Source organism: Bos indicus x Bos taurus, chromosome 2 (genome assembly GCF_003369695.1).
Source record: "Bos indicus x Bos taurus breed Angus x Brahman F1 hybrid chromosome 2, Bos_hybrid_MaternalHap_v2.0, whole genome shotgun sequence".
Classification (NCBI taxonomy): domain Eukaryota; kingdom Metazoa; phylum Chordata; class Mammalia; order Artiodactyla; family Bovidae; genus Bos; species Bos indicus x Bos taurus.
The window spans coordinates 61,395,770-61,419,200 of NC_040077.1; the positions used below are offsets into that span (position 1 = coordinate 61,395,770).

At 38.2% G+C, this 23,431-nt stretch overlaps 1 protein-coding gene across 1 annotated transcript in view; it reads left to right on the top strand.

The window, feature by feature from the left end:
* The first annotated feature begins 6,048 nt into the window (after positions 1-6,048).
* The window catches only part of MCM6 (minichromosome maintenance complex component 6), a 34,925-nt gene continuing 17,542 nt past the window's right edge, over positions 6,049-23,431 (top strand). Inside the window, exons 1-10 of the mRNA XM_027561781.1 lie at positions 6,049-6,230; positions 10,989-11,135; positions 12,494-12,604; positions 13,648-13,897; positions 15,416-15,581; positions 15,858-16,003; positions 16,812-16,962; positions 19,566-19,707; positions 21,893-22,034; positions 22,737-22,844. Coding sequence (XP_027417582.1) covers positions 6,124-6,230; positions 10,989-11,135; positions 12,494-12,604; positions 13,648-13,897; positions 15,416-15,581; positions 15,858-16,003; positions 16,812-16,962; positions 19,566-19,707; positions 21,893-22,034; positions 22,737-22,844 — 1,470 coding nt within the window. The 5' untranslated portion in view covers positions 6,049-6,123. The remainder of the gene's footprint in view (positions 6,231-10,988; positions 11,136-12,493; positions 12,605-13,647; positions 13,898-15,415; positions 15,582-15,857; positions 16,004-16,811; positions 16,963-19,565; positions 19,708-21,892; positions 22,035-22,736; positions 22,845-23,431) is intronic.

Sequence of the window (23,431 nt, forward strand, 5' to 3'; positions counted from 1 at the left end):
CAAAGCCTATTCTTGTTGTAAAAGAGTTAGCTAAATCACACTGTTTTGTTAGGGAAAAAAATTCAACTTTGTTTTTTAGTTCAAACAAAAATGTTAATATTGTTTCAAGAAATAGTCTTAAAAAACACTGAGAGACAAAATATGGAACATACTTAGTAAAATTAATGATTAAAAACAGTCAAATTGATATTAAAATAATACTGATATAATTCAGTTCAGTTCGGTTGCACAGTCATATCCACTCTTTGCAACCCATCGGCTGCAGCATGCCAGGCTTTCCTGTCCATCACCAACTCCCAGAGTTTGCTCAAACTCATGTTCATCGAGTCGGTGATGCCATCCAACCATCTCTTCCTCTGCTATCCCTTTCTCCTCCTGCCTTCAATCTTACCCAGCATCAGGGTCTTTTCCAATGAGTCAGTTCTTCGCATCAAGTGGCCAAAGGGAGTTTCAGCTTTAGCTTCAGTCCTTCCAATGAATATTCAGGACTGATTTCCTTTAGGATTGACTGGTTTGATCTCCTTGCAGTCCAAGGGACTCTCAAGAGTCTTCTCCAACACTGCATTTCAAAAGCATCAATTCTTTGGTGCTCAGCTTTCTTTAGAGTCCAAGTTTCACATCCATACATGACTACTGGAAAAACCATAGCTTTGACTAGATGGACCTTTGACAGCAAAGTAATGTCTCTGCTTTTTAATATGCTGTCTAGGTTGGCCATAGCTTTTCTTCCAAGGAGCAAGCATCTTTTAATTTTGTGGCTGCAGTCACCATCTGTAGTGATTTTGGAGCCCCCCAAAAATAAAGTCTGTCACTGTTCCCCATCTATTTTCTATGAAGTGATGGGACCAGATGCTATGAGCTTAGTTTTTTGAATGTTAAGTTTTAAGCCAACTTTTTCACTCTCCTCTTTCACTTTCATCAAGAGGCTCTTTAGTTCTTCTTTGCTTTCTCCCATAAGGGTGGTGTCATCTGCATATCTGAGGTTATTGATATTTCTCCCAGCAATCTTTATTCCAGCTTATGCTTCATCCAGCTTAGCATTTCGCATGATGTACTCAGCATATAAGTTAAATAAGCAAGGGTGACAATATACAGGCTTGACATACTCCTTTCCCAATTTGGAACCAGTCTGTTGTTCCATGTCTGGTTCTACTCCTCCTGCCTCTCAGGAGGCAGGTAAGGTGGTCTGGTATTCCCATCTCTTGAAGAATTTTCCACAGTTTGTTGTGATTCACACAGTCAAAGAGGTGGTAAGAATACACAGAAGAACCATACAAAAAATATCTTAAAGACCCAACCTCAATGGTGTGATCACTCGCCTAGAGCCAGACATCCTGGAATGCAAAGTCAAGTGGGCCTTAGGAAGCATCACCAATATAATTAAATTTCCGATTTTTATAACAGCTATAAAAACAGGAATACATTTATATGATGTTTCTCTTTTCTTAATTTACAACAATGTACAGTAAGTACAGTCAAAAATAATGTTTTTATATAAATTGAGAAGTCTAATGAAAGTTTTAAATATTTTTGCAGTAATTGTGTTTGTGTATAATTCTTTGGAAAAAATTACATAGGAATTATATAAAAACAGGTAAGGGAATTTCCCAGCAGTCCAGAGGTTAAGCCTCCACATTTCCAATGCAGCAGGTACGGGTTTAGTCCCTGGTGGGGGAACTGAGGATCCTGTGTGCCATGCAGCATAGCCAAGAAATTATTTGTAAAAATAAATTAATTAAATTTTTTAAAACAGATAAAAACTGCCATCATTGCCTCTTCCCTCACCAGTCTTTTTGCCGTACATCATGACTAAATTTCTCATACATAAATAACAAAAGAGGAAGGCAAATGACTAAAAATGCATTTAATCATGTACTGCTAAAAATGAATTGGTCAGCAGCTAACATATAATTCTCTTATTTTGCTAATAAGAAGTAATATATATTAAATATTTTAAGAGGATTGACTTTCTTTGGAGGAAAATATTTCATACCATGATTTGATAAATATATTATTGAATATTGTATACCACCTAAAATCAACCATGTAAAAATTTAATCTGCTGATTTTATTCAAAATATATTGAAGTGTTAATAAGCCAGGAAAAAAATATTACAATTAACTTTAAAAGATTCAGTATCATCAACCTGTATTGCTACAGCCCAGCATAAGATATGTTTCAGGAAAGAAGAACACTTATCTTTTAGAGAGTCTTTCTGAAATATCTACAAATGAAATAATATGAAATCCTTTTGAAGGATTTCCTTCAAAGTCATAAGGGAGTGGTGAGAATTGTACTTTATGGTCTTCTTCCTAAACCCCCTAACTACAGTCTAAACATGAGAAAAATATCAGACAAATCCCAATTGTGGGATATTTTGCAAAATACCTAAGCAGTAATCTTGAAAACTATCAATGTCATCAAAACCAAGAAAATTCTGAGAAAGTGTCAGACCAGCGGAAACTAGAGATACAAGTGAATGTGATATGGTATTCTGGGTGGGATCCTGGAAGAGAAGAAGAACATTAGGTGAAAACCAGTGAAATTCTGGAGAAGGAAATGGCAACCCACTCCGGTATTCTTGCCTGAAGAATCCCAGGGACAGGGGAGCCGGGTGGGCTGCCATCTATGGGGTCGCACAGAGTTGGACACAACTGAAGCGACTTAGCCACAGCAGCAGCAGTGAAATCCAAATGAAGTATGGAGTTTAGTTAATAATACTGTACTGAAATTGGTTCTTTAGTTGTGACAAATATACTGTGATAACATAAGATGTTAACAATAGGGGGAAATGGGCATAGAGTATATGAGAACTCTGTACTATCTTTTGCAAGACTATTTTAAAAGACAAATCCAGGACTTTTCCGGTGGTCCAGTGGCTAAGAATCTGCCTGCCAATGCAGGGGACATGGGTTAGATCCCTGATCTGGGAAGATCCCACATGCTGGAGGGCAACTAAGCCAGTGAGCCAAAACTGTTGAGCCCGAGCCCCGCAATTAAGAGAAAGCCCTCAAGCAGCAACAAAGACCCAATGCAGCCAAAAATAAATAAATAAAAGACAATTCTAAAATAAAAAATTTAAGGGACTTCCCTAGCAATACAGTGGTGAAGACTCTGCTCTCAACATGGGGGACGCTGGTTTGATCCTTGACTAGGGAACTAACATCCCGCATGCTGTCCAGCCAAAAACAAATAAGTAAAATAAAAATTTTAAGATAATCATTATGGAGAGGGAAAGCAGATGGGGTGTATGGTTGGGACAGAATTGGCCACGTGTTAGTGGTTACTGGGGCTATGTAATGGAAGTTCATTATACTTCTCTGTCTATATTCATTTATGATTGAAATTATTATAAGGTTAAAAAATACATATATTGTGTTGGGGGGGTCCTCAAAGCCATCCACAGGTTCTGTGATTTGCTAGGAGGACTCTTGTTATTCAGCGGCTCAGTCATGACCAACTCTGCAACCCCATGGACAGCAGTATGCCAGCCTTCCCTGTCTTTCATTGTCTCCCAGAGTTTGCTTAAACTCATGTTCATTGAGTCAATGATGCCATCCAACCATCTAGGACGCAGCATATAATCATACTCACAGCTATGAATTTCTTTTATTATAAGCTTTATTTGAGTTAAATATAGAAAACAATATACTTTTATTTGCAATTTAATGATGCAAGTTGTTATGGCAATATAAAATTGTTTACAGTAATTCCTTTTATTATATATTATCCTTTTGAACATTATATGTATGTAAGGAATAAAGCTAATCATTTATGAATTTTAACAATAATCAGAAAATTTTCTTCCAAAAAAATTTCCTTAAGTATGATACTAGGTATAAAGCTCATAATTGCCAAAATATTAAGTGTGTGAACCTGTCATTAAATAAAGATAAATATCCTTACAGTGAAAGGACAGAAAATAAAGCACAGGGGGCAAAGTTCAGACAAAACCAAGCACAAGCTCCCTCTGAAGTCACACAGAATGCACTTAATTCCTTCCCAGGATCACACGTGACTACCAGGGAAGCTCAACTGGAGAAGCCTAGTGCTGTTACTGAAGATTGGTTACATAAGCACCCTCTGCCTAGCACATGTTAAGATTCCAGACTCTCAGAAAATATTCAGTATCAACCACACTGTAAAACATTTTAGACACAGTGAGCCATCCATACCATTTAGGTCAAGTGTAATATCGACGTAGGGAAATATTTAGCAGTCAAGTTCCCAAATGTGAGCCAAAGGCCAACCCTGCCAACAAGCCTTTATAAGGATAGTCTCAGGCCTAAATGCACACACACACGCATACACATGCACACACAGAGGCATAACACTCTCTGATACAGCACAAGGATGTTTTGTAACTCACATTCTCCTCTTCTCACACGCACACACAAAGGCATACCACTCTCTGAAACAGCACAAGGATGTTTTATAACTCACATGCTCCTCTTCTATGGAAGGTACCTCCACAATACACACTTGGAGACCCCATCTCCTATTTTGGTCCATTGATGAATGTCTGAAGGCAGGAGGAAGGGCCTGTGAGGTGTGGAGGGCTGAGAAGAACACGTTCCAAGTTTCTCTGTGGGGATAGCCATAAATAAGCCTGGAACTGCACTTTTGTTCTTTGCTTTTTTCCTTCTGTAGGTGGTACTTTAGTTCTGAGACGTCTACCTGGAGAAAGAGAAGGAAAAGAAAAATGGAAGAGAAAAGAAGAAGGCTTTCTGAGAGACTGAGACAGAATCCCGTCAGCAAAATGTTCCTAGATATCTCCTGGATCCATTCTTATGCCAGTGCAGGAGGGTTGGGAATATCATGAAACAGGTGAGTTTAAGGTTCCTAAAGTATATACAAGTGGTGATGTTCTATGGGCAGGCAGATCTGGAGCTGGTGAAGAGCTGAGGGATACAGATCTGCAAGGGTTCCCATCCCCTTCAAATGAGGTAATACACACCATCTGATACACTACAGTACACAAGCAATGAACTCTTTTGTTAAATCTTGTAAATGTCTTGTGAATAGGGCCTTCAACTTATGTGTGTGTGTTAAAAGAATGACTGTAGCTTCTAGCCTCCTGTTTGGCATTAAAAAAAAAAAACAAACTTTCCTTTTAATATACTTAGAAGCCTCAAAAAATAGAACTAAGCCAAGTTTCTCATAATTTTTGGAGGCCCAAGAAAGATAACTGGTCGGTAATACACCTTCAGAATTCATCAGCACCCAGATCTTGGTGAATTGAAACCAAGGGAGTGAAGGGGCTCGCCCAAGAGAGCTCCTTTAGGAGATAAGAGGGTTCTGGAACCAGAACATCAGAAATGGCCAAAGATACAGGAGAAAACAAGTGAAATAAAGTCGGGGGAATATGGCCACCAAGGGGTGGAAAGGAAAGTCAGGAAGACCCAAGTCAAGAGTGCATTTGACAGTGGAATTAATCAACAGCGTCAAATAATCGCTGATTTTCCCCGGTCAGCACCAATCAGAATAATTCTGCCAACATCCTTTCCCCCTGGTATTGTTTATACATCACTTTTGACTCTTTTTACAGGATTTTAACTGGTGGTTTACAGTTTATGTCTTCCAATTGGATGGCTCCGGGAGTTGATGATGGACAGGGAGGCCTGGCGTGCTGCGGTTCATGGGGTCGCAGAGTCGGACCGATTGAGCGACTGAACTGAACTGAATTGGATGGCTCAAGCAGGTCTGAATCTTACTCATTTTCCTCTCTAAAGCCTTATGCCTCCTGCTCAATTAATATCAGGGAAACGATTTGAAGAAAATTTGAAAAACCACCCCCCCATCCCACCCCCGAACAAAGATCTTATCTTTTAACCTCCCCCAGCCAAATTTCGTTGCCCACGACCAACTGCGCAGGCGCAGAGGCAGACCACCCAGGTTTCTCAGGTCTTTGCATTTGGCGCGAAATCTCCGCTCCGTGGGCGGGGCTGAGAGAGAAACCGCGCTCATTGGACAAGTTTGGCGCGAATCCTGGGGCTCCTGAGCCACGATTGGCTCCGACCTTCCAGCGAAGGGGCGGGACGGAGGCGGCGCGCGCAGAGCGGCAGCGTCGGAGGAGAAGCAACTATAGTGTGGCGCCAGCTGCCCTTCAGCCTTAGGCAGATATGGACCTCGCCGCCGCGGCGGAGCCGGGCGCCGGCAGCCAGCATCTGGAAGTCCGCGACGAGGTAGCCGAGAAGTGCCAGAAACTGTTCCTGGACTTCTTGGAGGAGTAAGTCGGCGGTTGCCCCTAAATCGCGGAACTTCCCCTCCCGGCTTCCGGAGTCTGGGGCCCCCTAGGGCCTCGCGCGAGTTTGGGTACTGAGGGGTCGCGCGCCTCGGAGAGCGGGCCGCGGGGAGGAGCCTGGGTCGGGCTGGGCTGGTCTCCAGGGTTGGTGAAGTTCATCTGGAGCCCTTCCTCGGGCTCCTGCCGTGTGCTGTGTCCTGGGCCGAACGCTTAGGCCCGTTGTTCAGTCCTCACAGCCCGAAAGGCTGGTGGTCGCGTAGCCCCCGGTTCCCTGTGGGGACGCCGAAGCTGGGTAGGAATGAGTAACTCGTCCAGTTAGGCCGCACGTCTGACTCGTGAAGGGAGGCCGAACTGGCGTGGGAATCTTGGCGGGGGGCTCATGGGGTCCACCGAGGGCCAGGAAGCCCTGGAGCCTGTGGAGGTGAATGTGCGGGAATGAACCCGGTGCTTGACAGATGCTCAGGCTAGGGGCCGCCTGCGTTGCTTACGGCACTGAACGCACTCCCTCCATCTCTTCCTTCCTTCCCTTCCAACGCCCCAAATCCCTCTTTTCTTTTTTTTTTTTCTGTTGCTTTGTTTTTAGGCTCCAGGCATCTCAAACCCCCTCTCTCTGGCTTGCAGCCACTGCCACCAGTTACTTTTCTTAGATCGCGCAGAATATCGCTGCTCTCCCTGAGTCCAGGAAGAAGTGGAAGCACTTTGGAATGAGTTAGGGAAAAAATTTTTATAAGACCTCAGCTTTTTAATTTGATCATTTCTTGCGTTTGAAGTACTCTTCAATGACATCCTCGGCCTGAGACTCTGCAATAGTCCGAAAAAAATTATATACGATTTTACTAATATGTAGAAACTCTAAGTTGTTACCATTAGTTATACTGAAGCTTTAAATACTTCCATCATTAAAGTTTCTTGTGGCTATCTTTAGGGACCTTAATGACTTCAGTATCTTTTAAGCAATAACATGACAGGAAATTCTTTTTTTGTTGTTGTGGTAAAAACTCGTTTTAACCTTTTTTAAACATAGAGTTCACTGATGTTAAGTACATATGCCTTGTAATATAGCCATCACTAACATCCATCTCCAGAAGCTTTTCTTCTTTCCAAACTGAAACTCCACTCACTAAACAATAATTCACTATCCCCCCCCCCCCCCCACCCTCCAGCACCTGGCAACCACCATTCTATCTTCTGTCTGTGAATTGGACTACTCTAGGTACCTCAGATTTGGCCTTATACAATATTTGTCCTTTTGTGACCAGCTTACTTCACTTAGCATAGTTAAGTCTTTGAGGTTTATCCATGTTGTAGCATGTGCCAGAATTTTCCTTTTAAGGGTGAATGGTACTCATTATGTCTGTTCTACATTTCGTTTGTTTATTCATCCATCCATGGACATGGGATGTTTCCACACTTTTACTGTTAATAGTTCTGCTGTCTTAATGAAATTCTGATATACTTAATACCATAGTTTATATTTCCCTACTTTTCATAATGTTTTTCTCTGCCTGATAACTATTCATCCTTCGAAGCCTAGCTAAAGATTCATACCTGTTTGTTAAACCCTATGAACCTTTCAGGCAGCTGCAATCCTTTCTTCCCCTATGTTCCCAGGCTGCCATTTTCCATTACCTCTGGTAGTGTATCTACTGCCAGCTATTTCATCTGAATGTGAATCCTATGCTAAATCCCACCTAGCCACCATACCACTTTACAAAGGTCCTCAACCATGTTTGATGTTAACAAATAATATAGTTACCTTCACTTCCTTGCAGTTTGCCTTGCAGCTAACTGCTGGGCACAATGATGATGAACAAGACAAATAATCCTTGTATTTGTTGAGAAAAAAATGTTATCTCCCTCTCAAAATACCAACTTTGATTTGTCATTCCTTATGAAATAGAGTCCAAATTCTTCACAGCTGCCCTTTCTAGTTTCATCTTCCACAGCCATTCTGTCATCATCCACAGTCCTCCCATACCTTTCCTGATTGTCACATACTTGGAAACATCTGTAGCCAGTCTATCTATCACTCATTTTTCTTTTCAGATTTTAAAAGTCTTTCCAGGCCAAATTCCACTGCCACCTGTTATATGCATAAAGCCTTTCTAGGTGTTCCTGTTAGGCAAAATTAGTTTATATTCACCTGTCACATTTCTTTCACCTTCTTTTTTTTTTTTCTTTAAGATCTACCCTCTTAACAAAATTTTAACTGTACCCTGTATTGTTGTTCAGTAGATTCTGTTAGAACTTATCCATCTTGCGCCACTGAAGCTTTTTTTAACTTTAATAATTTTTATTTATGTTTTATTTTTAATATTGTGTTAGTTTCTGCTATACATCAACATGAATCAGCCATAAGTACACATATGTCCCCTTTCTCTTGAACCTCCCTCTCACCTCGCACCCCATCCCACCCCTCAAGGTTGTCACAGAGCACCAGGTTTGAGCTCCCTGCATCATACAGTAAATTCCCACTGTTACCTGTTTTACATATGGTAATAGATATATTTATATATATATATATTTCAGTGTTAACTCTTTCAGTTTGTTCCTCCCTCTCCTTCCCACACTGTGTCCACAAGTTGTTGTCTTTATGTCTCCATTGCTGCCCTGCCAATAGATTGATCAGTACCATCTTTCTAGATTCTGTATATATGAGTTAATAAACAATTTGTTTTTCTGATTGCTCTTTGTTTAATAGGCTGTAGGTTCATCCATCTCATTAGTATCGACTCAGATGCATTTCTTTTTATTGACTGAAACTATGCCTATAATACTTCCACATTTTCCTTTTCCTCCAACCAACACTCCACTCTTTGATTCTATGAATTTGACCTTTTTTTTTGGCTTCACCCCATGACTTGTGTGATGTTAATTTCTTGATCAGGAATTGAACCCCAGGCCCACAGCAGTGAAAGCACAGAGTCCCAACCACTGAACTGCCAGAAAATTCCCAAATTTGATTCTTTTAGATACCTCATATAAGTAGAATCATATAGTATTTGTCTTTGTGTAATTGGATATCCATTGGAAGGACTGATGCTGAAGCTGAAATTCTAGTACTTTGGCCAACTGATGCGAACAACTGTCTCATTTGTAAGGACCCTGATGCTGGGAAAGATTGAAGGCAGGAGGAGAAGGGGATGACAGAGGATGAGATGGTTGGATGGCCTCAACAACTCAATGGACATGAGTTTGAGTAAACTCCGGGAGTTGGTGATGGACAAGAAAGCCTGGCGTGCTGCAGTCCATGGGGTCACAAAGAGTCAGACACGACTGAGCGACTGGACTGAACTGAATTGGTTTATTTCACATAGCACCATGTCCTCAAGATTCATCCATATTAAGACATTGCAGAATATCCTGTTTTAAGATTGAGTAAACATACAGAGAGAGTAACATGGAAACTTACATTACCATGTGTAAAATAGATAGCCAATGGGAATTTGCTGTATGACTCAGGGACCTCATACTGGGGCTTTGTAACAACCTAGAGGGGCAGGATGGATAGGGAGATAAGAGGGAGGAGACACATGTATACCTATGGCTGATTTCAAGTAGATGTTTAGCAGAAACCAACAAAATTCTGTAAAGCAATTATCCTTCAATTAAAAAATAAATTTAAAAAAAAGATAGAATAAACATTTTGTTTATTCATTTGTCTTAGACATTTAGATGTCTTATCCCTCTAAATGTCTCCTATGAGAGTGTCAACCCTAGGAGAAGAGCAATGCTGTTATTTCCAACTTATGGTACCTCTGGCATAGTGCTTTCCAGAGAGATGTTCATAATGTATTAAACAGAACATGCTGAATTTGAAGGAGGAATTTAGTTTTCCTCAAAACTATCTGCATGGTTATATTAAAAGAATAAAAAGTAAATATGTTTGTATGATACTTGTTAGGAAAAAACACCCCAGCTTTACTTTGTGTGTATGTACATTTTCATTTCCCTGAAAGTCTTGAGCCCTAAAGCACCTCGTTTCCGTGTATTTATTGATTTTCTTGTTCTTAAATCAACAATTAATGTCAGTTTTCCCTTTAGAAATTAAATCTTTTGATTTTAGCCTGAGTTTTTTTTATTTAATATTTTCTAATCAACAAATGCTAACTGTTCTTTTATTGTTGTTATGTACAATTAAGATTAGGAAATGTTAGATCAAGAAATTCAGATTTGGGACTTCCCTGGTGGTCCATTGGTTAAGAATCCACCTTGCAATGCAAGGGATGTGGGTTTGATCCCTAGTCAGGGAACTAAGATCCCACATACCATGGAACTAAGCCTGCGAGCCTCAACTGCTGAGCCAGCCAGCACACCACAACTAGAGAGTTTGCGCTGCAGTGAAGGTCCCCAACAACACAGTGAAGATCCCACATGCCACAACTAAGACCCAATGCAGCTAAATCAGTAAATACTGGCGGGGGGAGATTCAGATTTAAATCTGAAGACATAGTTTTTCTATGTTCCCAACTTTGTACAAAAGATTTCATAGGCATTCTCTCATTTAATCTTCACAGTTAACCTTACAGGATGATGTTCTAATCTTTTTCATTATTATATTCAAAAAGAAGAGGGATAGGTTTAGAGAAGACAGGTAACTAGCCTTAAGGTATACAACTACTAAAATGGGCCTCTCTAGCCCTAAAGCTGATGATATTTAACCAGTATACCGAATTATCAGGCATTCAGATTCTTCTTTTTACTGCCTAATTTCAGTTTAATCTGATTTGTATGTATCTGCAGGTTCCAGAACAGTGATGGAGAAATTAAGTACTTGCAGTTAGCTGAGGAGTTAATTCGTCCTGAGAGAAACACATTGGTTGTGAGTTTTGTGGACCTGGAGCAATTTAACCAGCAACTTTCTACCACCATTCAAGAGGAGTTCTATAGGTATGGTATATTAATCTTTAAGTAGACATGGAACCTGGGAAGCCAGCTCTTGTTGGAATGGAAGTGTTAATTTGTGAGGATAAAGGGAGGGCAGGTGTCACAAAGCCCTTTTTTACAACCAGTGGTTATTTTAGTGCTGCTCTGAACTAATTTAGGCCTTTGTAGGGTTGAGTATTTTTCACATGCAGATATTGAAAATCTCTGCTTTCTATTGATAGTTTTTCCAAGTGTTAAGAGAATTGCTTACTTTGTGTCAGGCATACGGTGCTATTGCTCTGTCATTCATTTAATCCATTCCCCGTCCCATATTAAATAAAATCCCTTGAAACATTTTAAAAGCTGAATGATATTTGGGGGCAGGAGTTAGATATTAGGCTTTTAATTTGCTTTTGATTGCTATGTAAAGCAGGAAACCTTTCTACACGAAATTCTGTCTGCATTTGGATTAAATAAATGTGACAATCTGTATAAATAAAATCAGGTTAAAATAAACACTGTGGACAGTTATGAAGGAGAAATGAAGACTCAGGAATAAGGAGTCACAGTCTTCTTTTTTCACCTGGTGGACTGGGAGATGGATTTGTCTCAGTGTTTCTAGTCATATCTGACTATCAAGAATGGCTAGAAGGATAAGCAACAGAGTTTATTGTGAAAGTATGTAGTAGGAAAAGTTGTCCTGACAAGTGAGAGGGAGGTAGAAAATTGGGCTGATGGTAGAAACACCTTTGTCCATAGCGCATGCACAGACTGCCGCACAGTTCTGTCTCCTTAGAGTAGCTGATTTTCAGAGGACTTACAGATCCTACTGCTTAAACCAAGCTACTGCAGCTGTTTAAAACTTAAATCAAGGGGACATGCACACACCCACCTAACCAGCCAGGTGAAACATTTCTGCCAACTTGCTCTCACATCAGTACACAGATTCCTTCCCTACCCTTATCCATTTCCTGTCAATCAAGAATTAAACCTGGAAGAATATACTAGGCCTTGACACCAAATGGGAGGCTGCTTTGCTATTAAGAGGTATTATACTGCCCAGGTTCAGGAAGAGCAATCTTGGACAGAGGAGTGGTCTGTGGTGTGCATGCTAAATGATTATTAAAAAATAATAGATATCAAGGAGTAGCACTTTATATTTGGTGTTTGTGTTGTCTTAGATGTATTTGTGGTGTAATGGAAGAGGATTGAAGAGGTTCCTAGACCAGATGATAGAAGGATCCTGCATAGTTAGATTCTAAAGCTTGGTTGTAATCAGGTGAAATTCCTTAGTTTCAGCTATTGGGAAGCATGAAAGGGAAAAGAGGGCTTAGTAAGCCTCTTAAAGTTGTAAGTTGGTTTTCTTTTTGTTTGCTTTTCAGAGTTTACCCTTACCTATGTCGAGCCTTGAAAACCTTTGTCAAAGACCGTAAAGAGATCCCTCTTGCCAAGGATTTTTATGTTGCATTTCAAGACCTACCTACCAGACACAAGTAAGAAACTCTTTGAAAGGAAAAAGAATTCATTAAATAGTACAGCTATCACTTGTCAGAAAGCTCAGAAGGTTGTAGTCTTACATCTGTAAAGAGTTACACCCAGTTATCCAGAACATTTAATTGTGGAAAATTTATATTTCCAGGGAAATGAAAGGGAAGTAAGTTAGGTGAAGTCATTTCTAGGGATTATAATACTTTAGCACACCTTTTAAAGGATGTTTAGATGAAAGCTTAGTTTAGAGAGAAAATATGAACATTGAGAGCAGTCACAAAAATTAATGAATTGTCAAGAGCTTAAATAGCATAACTTTTAAACTGTTTTCCTCTTTAGCAATTATTTAAAGAATAAATTTATTGGAGGAAATTAAAGTGCTATTTTGAAAACTTTATTAAAATTACCTATAAAGTTACCAAGTTATTTAATATAAAATGAGTTTCTGAAATAAAGTGTTTTCTAAACCTTCAAGTTCAAACAAACAAGTTTTCCCCCATGACAACTGTACTATGAAAATACTTATTTAGAAATGTAGTTCAGCAGAAAATATTTCTGTGTGTGTGCTCAGTCACACAGTCGTGTCCAACTCTTTGTGATGCCATGGACTATGGCCCACGAGGCTCCTCTGTCCGTGAGCTTTTTCCCAGCAAAAATACTGGAGCGGTTTGCCATTTCCTCCTCCAAAGGATCTTCCCAGTCCAGGGATCAAACACACATCTCCTGCATTGATTGCATACAGTCTTTACCACTGCGCCATCTGGGAAGCCCCTGTTTTATAATTGTAATTGCAGTTCTTTCATGTCCTTTACTTAGGTGGTTTTTTCTTTTTTCTTTTTTTTTTCATTTATGTATTTGGTTGTGGATGCATGTACATTATACTTCAGGAATGGGCATGTTGACTAAATCACTCTTTCAGGAGAGTCTAAAGAATACCTTGTCTCTTATTGTTTTAAGCATAAATTATCTTTGAATATCCTCTCGTTAAAAGTGAAAATTTTTAGTTTGGGAATGAACATTTACTAATGCAGTATCTTTCTTTAAACAGAATTCGAGAGCTCACCTCATCCAGAATTGGTTTGCTTACTCGCATCAGTGGGCAGGTGGTACGGACTCACCCGGTTCACCCAGAGCTTGTGAGCGGAACTTTCCTGTGCCTGGACTGTCAGACAGTGATCAAGGATGTGGAACAGCAGTTCAAATACACACAGCCAAACATCTGTCGAAATCCAGTTTGTGCCAACAGACGGAGATTCCTGCTGGATACGAATAAATCAAGATTTGTTGATTTTCAAAAGGTATTCTGTTTAGATCAGATTCAGCCTATGCTAATAATTCACTTCTAGGCACTTGTAATTATTATTATAAGCTTAACTTAGGCAATGTTGTAATTGCCTAAAGATCTGTGACTTACATAAAAACTGACTACAAGTTTAAGCTAAAAATTTGTCATGCAAATTTCAATTATCAGTATATAAATGTGTTTTAACTTTTAATAACTTGGATTGGAAGCTCCTTCAGACAAATAAAACATTTGTCAAAGAATAAACACTAACTTATTATTAGTTATCACTGTAAGAGTTATGGAAACTGAAGAAGTAGAGACTTGGTATAAGATTGGGAGGTGGTGGTTAAGAAGGAGGAAGGCGTAAGTAAAAGTACAGGTGAAAATGGACATGCTTGTTAACAGCTATGGGGATTATCATGATTAAAGTAGAGGGGCCAAATTGTCTGAGAGATGATTTGATGCGTGGCATGGAAATGCTTGGATCCTCAAATTGAGAAGTTTGGACCTGTTTTGAAAAGCAAGAGGAATACGTTTTCAGAAGATGTGTATTTTTCTTCGTTTCAGGAAGATTAATGGGACAACAGTGGTAGTATTTAACAAAGAGACTAACAGGCAGTTGTAGTTACCTGGGCAAGAGATAGATGGTAGCAGTTAAGAATGAAGGGGCTAGGTCTTTTTAGGACTGAGTAACTCTGGAATATGCAAGGAGGAAAGAAAAGTTGCAGCAGCTCAAGCACTAGGAAAATGAGAACCAGACTAAAATAAATAATATTAAATTCAACTTTTAGTCTTTACATAGTTTTCTTGTATTATTTTGATACTTGGTTAGTAAGAAGCCTGTACTCTACCCATAATTTTGGGTAAGAGATGCTTTGTATCTGATAAAGAACTTGATATAAAAACCAAATACCAAAATATGAATTTAGGTTGGCGGGATGGGGAAACAGCTGTAATAAAGGACATTCTTAACAATTCGGAAAATACGAAAGTAGACTGGATAATAGAAGACATGGAATTAAATACTTAAACCCTTGATGTGATTGATGGCATTGTGGTTACATAGGAGATTGTCTTTATTCTTAGGAAATGAGTGCTTTAATATTTAGGGGTAAAATATCTTGATTTTTGCAACTTCTTTCAAATAATACAGTAAAAATATGTGTATCTTAAGTAATGTTAACAGTTGCATTGAGGTGGAGGGTATAATAGATGTGAAAATTTTCATAAAATTTTGCTGACAATTTAGAGGAGGATGGGACCCAAAACACATAATTAAAGTAAATTTCAACAAAGAGAACAAAATATGTGTTGTTTAATGAGGGTAAAAGTGAAGTTGCAGTTTTCAAGTAGACGTAATCTCTTACTAAATTGAAAAGAGTTTTTTAAGATGAATGTTGGCACATGTCAAAAGTCTGCCAACTGGTAAGATAATTTAGGATATATCAATGTTTGTGCATTTAATTTAGATCACATGGCACTTGAAAGAGATCTCTTCTCATCCTTGGCCATTTATTTGTCTCTGTCATAGGTTCGTATTCAAGAGACTCAAGCTGAGCTTCCTCGAGGGAGTATCCCCCGCAGTTTAGAAGTAATCTTGAGGGCTGAAGCTGTGGAGTCAGCTCAAGCTGGTGACAAATGTGACTTTACAGGGACGCTGATTGTTGTGCCTGACGTGTCTAAGCTTAGCACACCAGGTCAGTAATCTGTGGCTCAAGTTTAACAAATTCTCAGTTATTGCAGAACATCTAGCTTCTTGCCTCTTGCTTGTCTTATTTTTGGCTACCAATCAGAGTGAGCAAGGAATTGTAATGATAACAAAGACTAACTGATTTTGCTATAGAAGGTACTGTTCTGAGAATTTCAAAGCCTAAATGAAATTTTAGATTTTTTGGTTTTATTTATCTGAGAAGTTTTGATTATCAGTACCTTCAGTATTTAGCTATGAAACAACCTGTCATTCAATGTTTCAGGAGCACGTGCAGAAACTGATTCCCGAGTCAGTGGTGTTGATGGATATGAGACAGAAGGTGTTCGAGGTCTCCGGGCCCTTGGTGTTAGAGACCTTTCATACAGGCTGGTCTTTCTTGCCTGCTGTGTTGCACCAACCAACCCAAGGGTGAGTGAGTGTCTTAGTAGAATGGCAAAGCTTAAGAAAGACATTACCTGAGGCTGCTGTAAATTCAGTGTTAAAGACAAGGGCTTGGGTTGAGATTTGCTCTTGAGTTCTAAAACCAGATTTTTTCATGCCTTGTTTTCCTGACCTTAAGGAAAAGTCTTACTTATTTTTGTGTGTTAAAGTTGAGTGCTTTAAGCGTATTGGTGCTATTATTATTAATGGTGGTTTTTCTGGAGGTGGGGGTGGTCTTGTTTGTTTTTTAATTGTTACATTTCCTCTGTCACACTCCTTGAGAAAGTACAAATAGAAAAATTTCGTAATCTGGGAAATAGCTTATAAATTACTCTTTCTGAGAGTGATTGACCCCCTGGTATTATAGTGGTTGAGAACTTAATTTTGTTTGCAGGGTGGGAAAGCAATGAGAAAAAGTTTGGAAAATAGTCCAGTGTTGGGAAATGAGTGCACATAATAATTCTATTCATTCTCATCTTCATAACAACGATTACCATTTTATTATGGCTCATCTCTTGAGCATCTGGATTCATTTAGATAGCAATGCAAAACAATGGTGGTAGCTTTTTTTGTTATTTATAAATCACTGGACAGATGACAAGCTCTTTGGTATTTTGGCTAACTTAGGCCTTTCTGGTTAGAAGGTTTTTTTTAAAAAAAAAAACCTTTACAGGCAACAGATTTTGACCTCCCAGGATGTATTTTGTTTGTGCTGATGTTTCTTCTCTTTCACATTATTTTGACTATTTGTATATTTCAAAAATCTACTATTTTTTTCCTTTCTCCTCCCCCTCAGTTTGGAGGAAAAGAGCTCCGAGATGAGGAACAGACAGCTGAGAGCATTAAGAACCAAATGACTGTGAAGGAGTGGGAGAAAGTGTTTGAAATGAGTCAAGATAAAAATCTGTACCACAATCTTTGTACAAGCCTGTTCCCTACTATACATGGTAAGAAGTCTATGTGTGAAATAAGCTTGAAGTCAAAGTAATGTTTGTAAAACAGCAACATGTGACTTCTTAAAATACACAAATCAGATGTTAAAAGGTTTTTAGTGGGTTTAGATGGAGTTCTTAAAAGTCATTTATAAAAGGACAGATATTACATGATACTTAAAATAGGTAAATTCATAGAGAAAGTAGAAAAAGATTACCTGCTGAGGAGAGAAATAGGGAATTGTTTAATGAATAGAATTTGTGTTTGGGGTTATGAAAAGTCCTAGAAGTGAATGGGTGATGGTTGTAAAAGATAGTGAATGTACTTAAACCCCTTCTGAACCCCTTAAAAATGGTTGCAGTGGTTAATTTTATGTTGTGTGTATTTTGCCAGTTTTCTTTTGAAAAAAGAAGAAATCATTTAGTCTTTTTCTGGCTTTAGGACAGAACTGCACTTAAATATATTCTTAATGCCAGATTAACATCCTGATCTCTTTTTTCTTGTTAGTTTTCACAATGGGAAGAGATTTCGTATTTTTTTTGGTTATATGTACTGTGCCTAAGCCTGGCATGCTGCAGTTCATGGGGTCACAGAGTTAGATACGGCTTAGCGACTAAACAACAACTGTGCCTATACTTTGTGGTTTCTGCTTTCACACTTTCTTAGCTCTTGGTTACTAGCTGTTCACTGTCATTAAATCCCTTGTGCATTGAAGGATAGGACTAACTTTTCAGATCTCATGCTTTATTTTTGTTTTTTTTCCATCCCTCTATATTCAGTTGACGGAGAAGGCAATGGCAACCCACTCCGGTACTCTTGCCTGGAAAATCCCATGGACAGAGGAGCCTGGTAGGCTGCAGTCCATGGGGTTGCTAAGAGTCAGATATGACTGAGCGACTTCACTTTCACTTTTCACTTGCCTGCATTGGAGAAGGAAATGGCAACCCACTCCAGTGTTCTTGCTGGGAGAATCCCAGGGACAGGGGAGCCTGGTGGGCTGCCGTCTCTGGGGTCGCACAGAGTTGTGTCTGGTGGGCTGCCGTCTCTGGGGTTGCACAGAGTCGGACACGACTGAAGCGACTTAGCCGCAGCAGCAGCAGCAGCATATTCAGTTGAAGTAATGGCAAGAGTTCATAAGATTATGGTTATTTGTCTTAGGTATGTATTTTTAATCATTGAAAATTAGCCTTTTTTTCTGCTTAAATATTTGGTCAGTGTAATTGAACTGAAATCCTTAATATTAATAATCCTTTGTGGGTTTTAGAGTATCCTCCCTTAGAATGAGTAGGTATCAAATTTTTATACTGTTCCATTCCCCCACCATAAATTAATCTATTGCTACGTAACAAATTATCCCAAATTTAATGGTTTAAAACAACAAGCATTATTTCATACAGTCTGTAGGTCAGGAATTTGAGGGAAACTTAGCTGTGTGGTCTTGGTCAGTCTTTGTAGATTTTGCAGCCAAGATGTCACCTAGGGCTGTAGTCATCTGAAGGCTTGACTTGAGCTGGAGGATCCACTTATAAGGATCCACTCACTCTTATCTGTCAGTGCTTGTTGTTAGCTGGAAGCCTCAATTCCTTACCATATGAATTTCTTCACTGGACTGTTTCAGTGTCCTCATAGCACAACAGCTGGCTTCCTTCAGAGCATGCAGTCCAGAAGAGCAGAGCAAGGAGGAAGCAAAATGCTTCTCAAGACCTAGTGCTAGAAGTTATACACTTTCTCTTCCACCATATGCTATTTGTGGGAACCAAGTTACTAAGCCCAGTCACACTTTAGGAGAGGAGAATTAAGCTCCATCTAGAAATGAGGATTATCAAATAATTTGTGGGCTATTTTAAACTACCACACCTCCAACTCATTTGTTTCATACAGGTTATAAGTCAGAGAAATTTTGTTTTTGGAATGGATTTTAAATTTTCTGCTTCTAAGAAGTCCTTTCTGTACATGTGCCAGCATTTCATTGATGGCATTCACAGAAAGTCATAATAATTAAGACAGAAGAATGTTTCTTCCAATACCACATTTCTAAAATTTGGTGTTGTCTTTTTTTTTTTTTTTTTTAATTGTTCATTTCCTTCTTGTATTTAAAAACAGTTTTTAGAAGCAGCTGTAGACCACATTCAGCATCTTGCCTAATCTATATCAGTTTAATTAGCTTGTATTTATAGGGTCACTATTCCTGATACAAAAGAGGTAAGTCATGGATCATTTCCTGAAACTCTTGATAGAACCGTATAACCTGCAGTTGGAAAGAACTAGCAAATATGGTAGGCTGTAGTGGACATAGTTTATTTATGGGGAGAGATATTTGAGGACTGTGACATAGGGAAAGACTTTATGTAGGAAGCAGGACTTATATACAAGGAAAAACTCTTAGAATGGTGAGCATCAGCATCTGCTTCAGGTGAAGGTATTAGTACAGTGATAGGTGACTTTACATTCATAGGACGAGAACCAAGATCAAAATGAGAAACCAGAAAGATATTTTTACTTTGGTCTTAACTTTGCTTCAGCTACCTCTGCACTTTTGGTTGGTAAACATGCCTTTGTAGTGTCCTGTGAAATTGTTTAAACTCATGTTGAAAAATACCTTGGGTTTTTATTTCAGGTAATGATGAAGTAAAACGGGGTGTCTTGCTGATGCTCTTTGGTGGTGTCCCAAAGACAACAGGGGAAGGGACCTCTCTTCGAGGGGATATAAATGTTTGCATTGTTGGTGACCCAAGTACAGCTAAGAGCCAGTTTCTCAAGTAAGTGCCTGCGATAGTACAACAAAGAAAACAATACGCATAGTTACAGGCTTTCAAAAACTCTCTTGGGTTAAAGTCCACCTTAATTTGTTAAGGAGAATGTAACAACATTTTACAGATTTTGGAATACGTAAAAATTGTAATTACAATCCCACATAGAATTCTTTTAATCTTTGTATAAAACTCTTTGAATGTATGAATATATATATATTTCCATGGTTATAAGTCACAGCATGCATATTTTTAATTTTAATTAATACTTTAAATTCTTTTCAATGTTTCTCTATTTTCACAATTGTTTTTTGTTGGCATATTATAGCTTAAAAGATAATTCCCCTACCCTGATATTAGACAACTTAACAGTAACTTATTTTAATGATCAAATACAGTGAACATCATAATGTGTATAAGTTTTTATTTTATTAATTTCCTTTGGGTAAATTCCTAGGCATAGGATTGCTGAGATTAAGAATACAAATGTCTTCACAGTTCTTATACAGGACAGTTTCCAAAAACAGTGTGATAAAAATGAGGCATTTTGTGCTGAACTTACCAATATGAATTTAGCAGTTTCTGCTTATTTTTAAAAGGTATAAGTACTGGCTTACTTTCAAACTTTTAAGAAACTTAGAGGTCAAGATAATGGCAACACAAGCACCTCTTGTGTTCTTGGTGCTGTGTGAGTCTGTGTATGTGTGTGTCTGTGTATTATGTCATACCCTACCAACATTCAGACAGGCATATAATACTGTCTTTTTTTTCAGGGAGGCAAACAAAACTCTGAGTTCTCAGTAAATTGTCTAATTCCTTAGAGCTGACAGGTGGCTCTAAGCCATGAATTCAGCTTTTGATTGCAAAGCATGTGCTCTTCATACTGTATCAAGCTGCCTTTCCTTTATTTGGGAAATTTTTAACATGGCAGTGTTCTAGAACATAAAATTTTTGGCTGAAGTTTTATAATTAAATATTATTTCCTTCAAGTATATCATGGACTGAGTTCTAGGTTTGAAGATAATAGTCCTATATTAAATGAACTCTCTTTATTTTTCTTCGTTTCTGTTGCTCCCGCCTCCCATCTCCCCATTGCCACCACAAAAGATGTACTACAGTGTTGCCTCTGAGCAGTATTGTGTTGTACCTGATTATATTTGCTTTTTAACGATATTAAGTCTTTTGATCCATGAACATGGGTTATCTTTCCATTTATTTAGGTCATCTTTAATTTCAGTAATGCTTTGTAGTTTTCAGTGTATGTGCCTGTGCTTCTTTTATTAAGTTTATTCCTAAGTATTTTATTCTTTATGATGCTAGTATAAATAGAACTGTTTTCTTAGATTCATTTTCAGGTTGTCACAAGTGTGTAGAAATACAACTATTAAACTTTTATTTTGCAACATGCACAAACTGATTTATTCTGTTTTTGTGGACTTACTAGTTGTGTTTTAGTGGATCTAACTTGTCTGCAAGATCATGTCAAATGCAAATAGTGATAGTTCTTTTTTCTTTCAACTCTGAGTGCCTTTTTCTCTTTCTTGCCTAATTGCCCTGGCTGAATCTTTCAGTGTAATGTTGAATAGAAGTGGCAGGAATAGACGCCTAAGTCTTATTCCTGTTCTTAGGGGAAAAGCATTCAGTCTTTTACTAGTAAGTATGATGTTAGCTGTGGGTTTTCATAAATGCCCTTTAGCAGGTTGAGGGAAAGCCTCTTGTAATTACTTGAGTTTTTATCATGAAAGGGTATTAGATTTTTTCACATTTTTTTAACATCTATTATAATGCTTCTTATCTTTTTTAATATGGCATATTATTGTTTCTTAGTTGTTAAGACAACCTTCCCTTTTTTGGAATAAATTTCACATCTATTCTGTTTTTGTTGTTGTTTTTTGTTTGTTTTCATTTTTTAAGTGCAAGGTCTTCTAATAGATTACTGGTGCCAAACTATTAATTGATGTTTTTGTCGTGTATGAATTTCATCTTCCTTGACAGGAATGGATTTAGTCTATTCAGAAGACCAAAGGAGAAAAGACTTTCTATTTGATCTATGGCATTTATCTTAACTGCATTTTCTTAATGCTTTTTCCAAATGTTCTCTTAAATTCTTATTTGATGTAAACTGTATCAAGCTGATAATCCTGAAAAGGATGCTTTATAATCATATATTAATGAATATGATAACCTTGAACAGGCACGTAGAGGAATTCAGTCCCAGAGCTGTCTACACCAGCGGCAAAGCGTCCAGTGCTGCTGGTTTAACCGCTGCTGTTGTGAGAGATGAAGAGTCTCATGAGTTTGTCATTGAGGCTGGAGCCTTGATGCTGGCTGATAATGTAAGAACATTTTACCTGATTAGATAGAAAGAAATCAGAATATCACCTACCCTATCAATAAAGACCTATAAGTTCCTATTAAGGTGTTCTTTTTCAAGAAAAAATAAAATACTTTTAGTAAATAATTTATGGTTTTATTAATCTAGAAATTGAGATTATCATCATTAGTCAACACTTTCTGAACTTCTGTAGAATATATTGCCTGCCCTGAGCTTGTTGTTTGCTATGACTACTAGTACGTCTCAGCACTTTTTCCTTTCTAGACTGTGATACATCTATGAGTATATCTATTGCATTTTGCATGTATTTGTCATAGATCAGTTAGATCTGTGAATGCATGTAAATTGTAGCTGTAGATACAAACATGTTCCAATTTCATCCTTCACTTTGAGCCTAAAATCAACACTGAAGTGATCCAGAATGTTTTGACCCTGAGATTTACACAACATTTTGATGTTGAGTAGAACTGCAATAAGTAACTGCCTGTTTTTAGTTTTGCCCTTAAAGGGCAAACTAGAGTTTAAAGTGAGTTGAAAGTTGTATGGTTCCCTTGGGGATTGTGTACTGCCTTACTCTAATAGAGGGAATTGGGATTGCTTACTTACCTTAGTTGTTTAAAGTCATTATGGTAGCAAACTTTGAGTTTCCTTGCCATTTGACATCTGAAAGGAAGTTTCTTATGCCAGGCTTATTTGATTACAGGGTGTATGTTGTATTGATGAATTTGATAAGATGGATGTGCGGGATCAAGTTGCTATTCATGAAGCTATGGAACAGCAAACCATCTCTATCACCAAAGCAGGAGTGAAGGTATGTGTGTCCACTTCTGTTCCACTGCATCATGCCTTAGCCTTGTAGACTTGTGTAGCTCTGGAGATGATCACTTGAATAAAATTCATTACTTCAACATGAAATGCTGTTTACTGAAATGGAAAACACAGCCCTGAGGCTTATTAATCCAAATTACAGGTGTTGGGGGCATAGCTCAGGGGTAGAGCACTTGACTATAAATTACAGGTGCTGTTAAAGGTACTGTGAAAATTAATTTATGAAACAAAGTAGAGGAAGTACTGGTGAAATTTTCAGCTCTTTCAAAATTTCCTCAAAGCTTCTCTGTAGTCTTCACTAAAGTGTGCTTCCAATTGTAACAGAAATAAAGTTGACAAATCATTTAAATGGAAATAATAAGTACAATATTATAATTAGCATTAGAGAGAAATAAAACTTTAAAAATAAAAGTAATACATTCAAATAGTTAAGAAAAATGTAACAGGTAAATATAAATTAAAAAGAGAAATCTCCTCCTCCCAGCACCAGCAGATACTCAGAAGTATCTGCTGAGTTTATGTCCCTTTTAGGAATATTTTATCATAAATAAGCATAATGCACATAAAGTT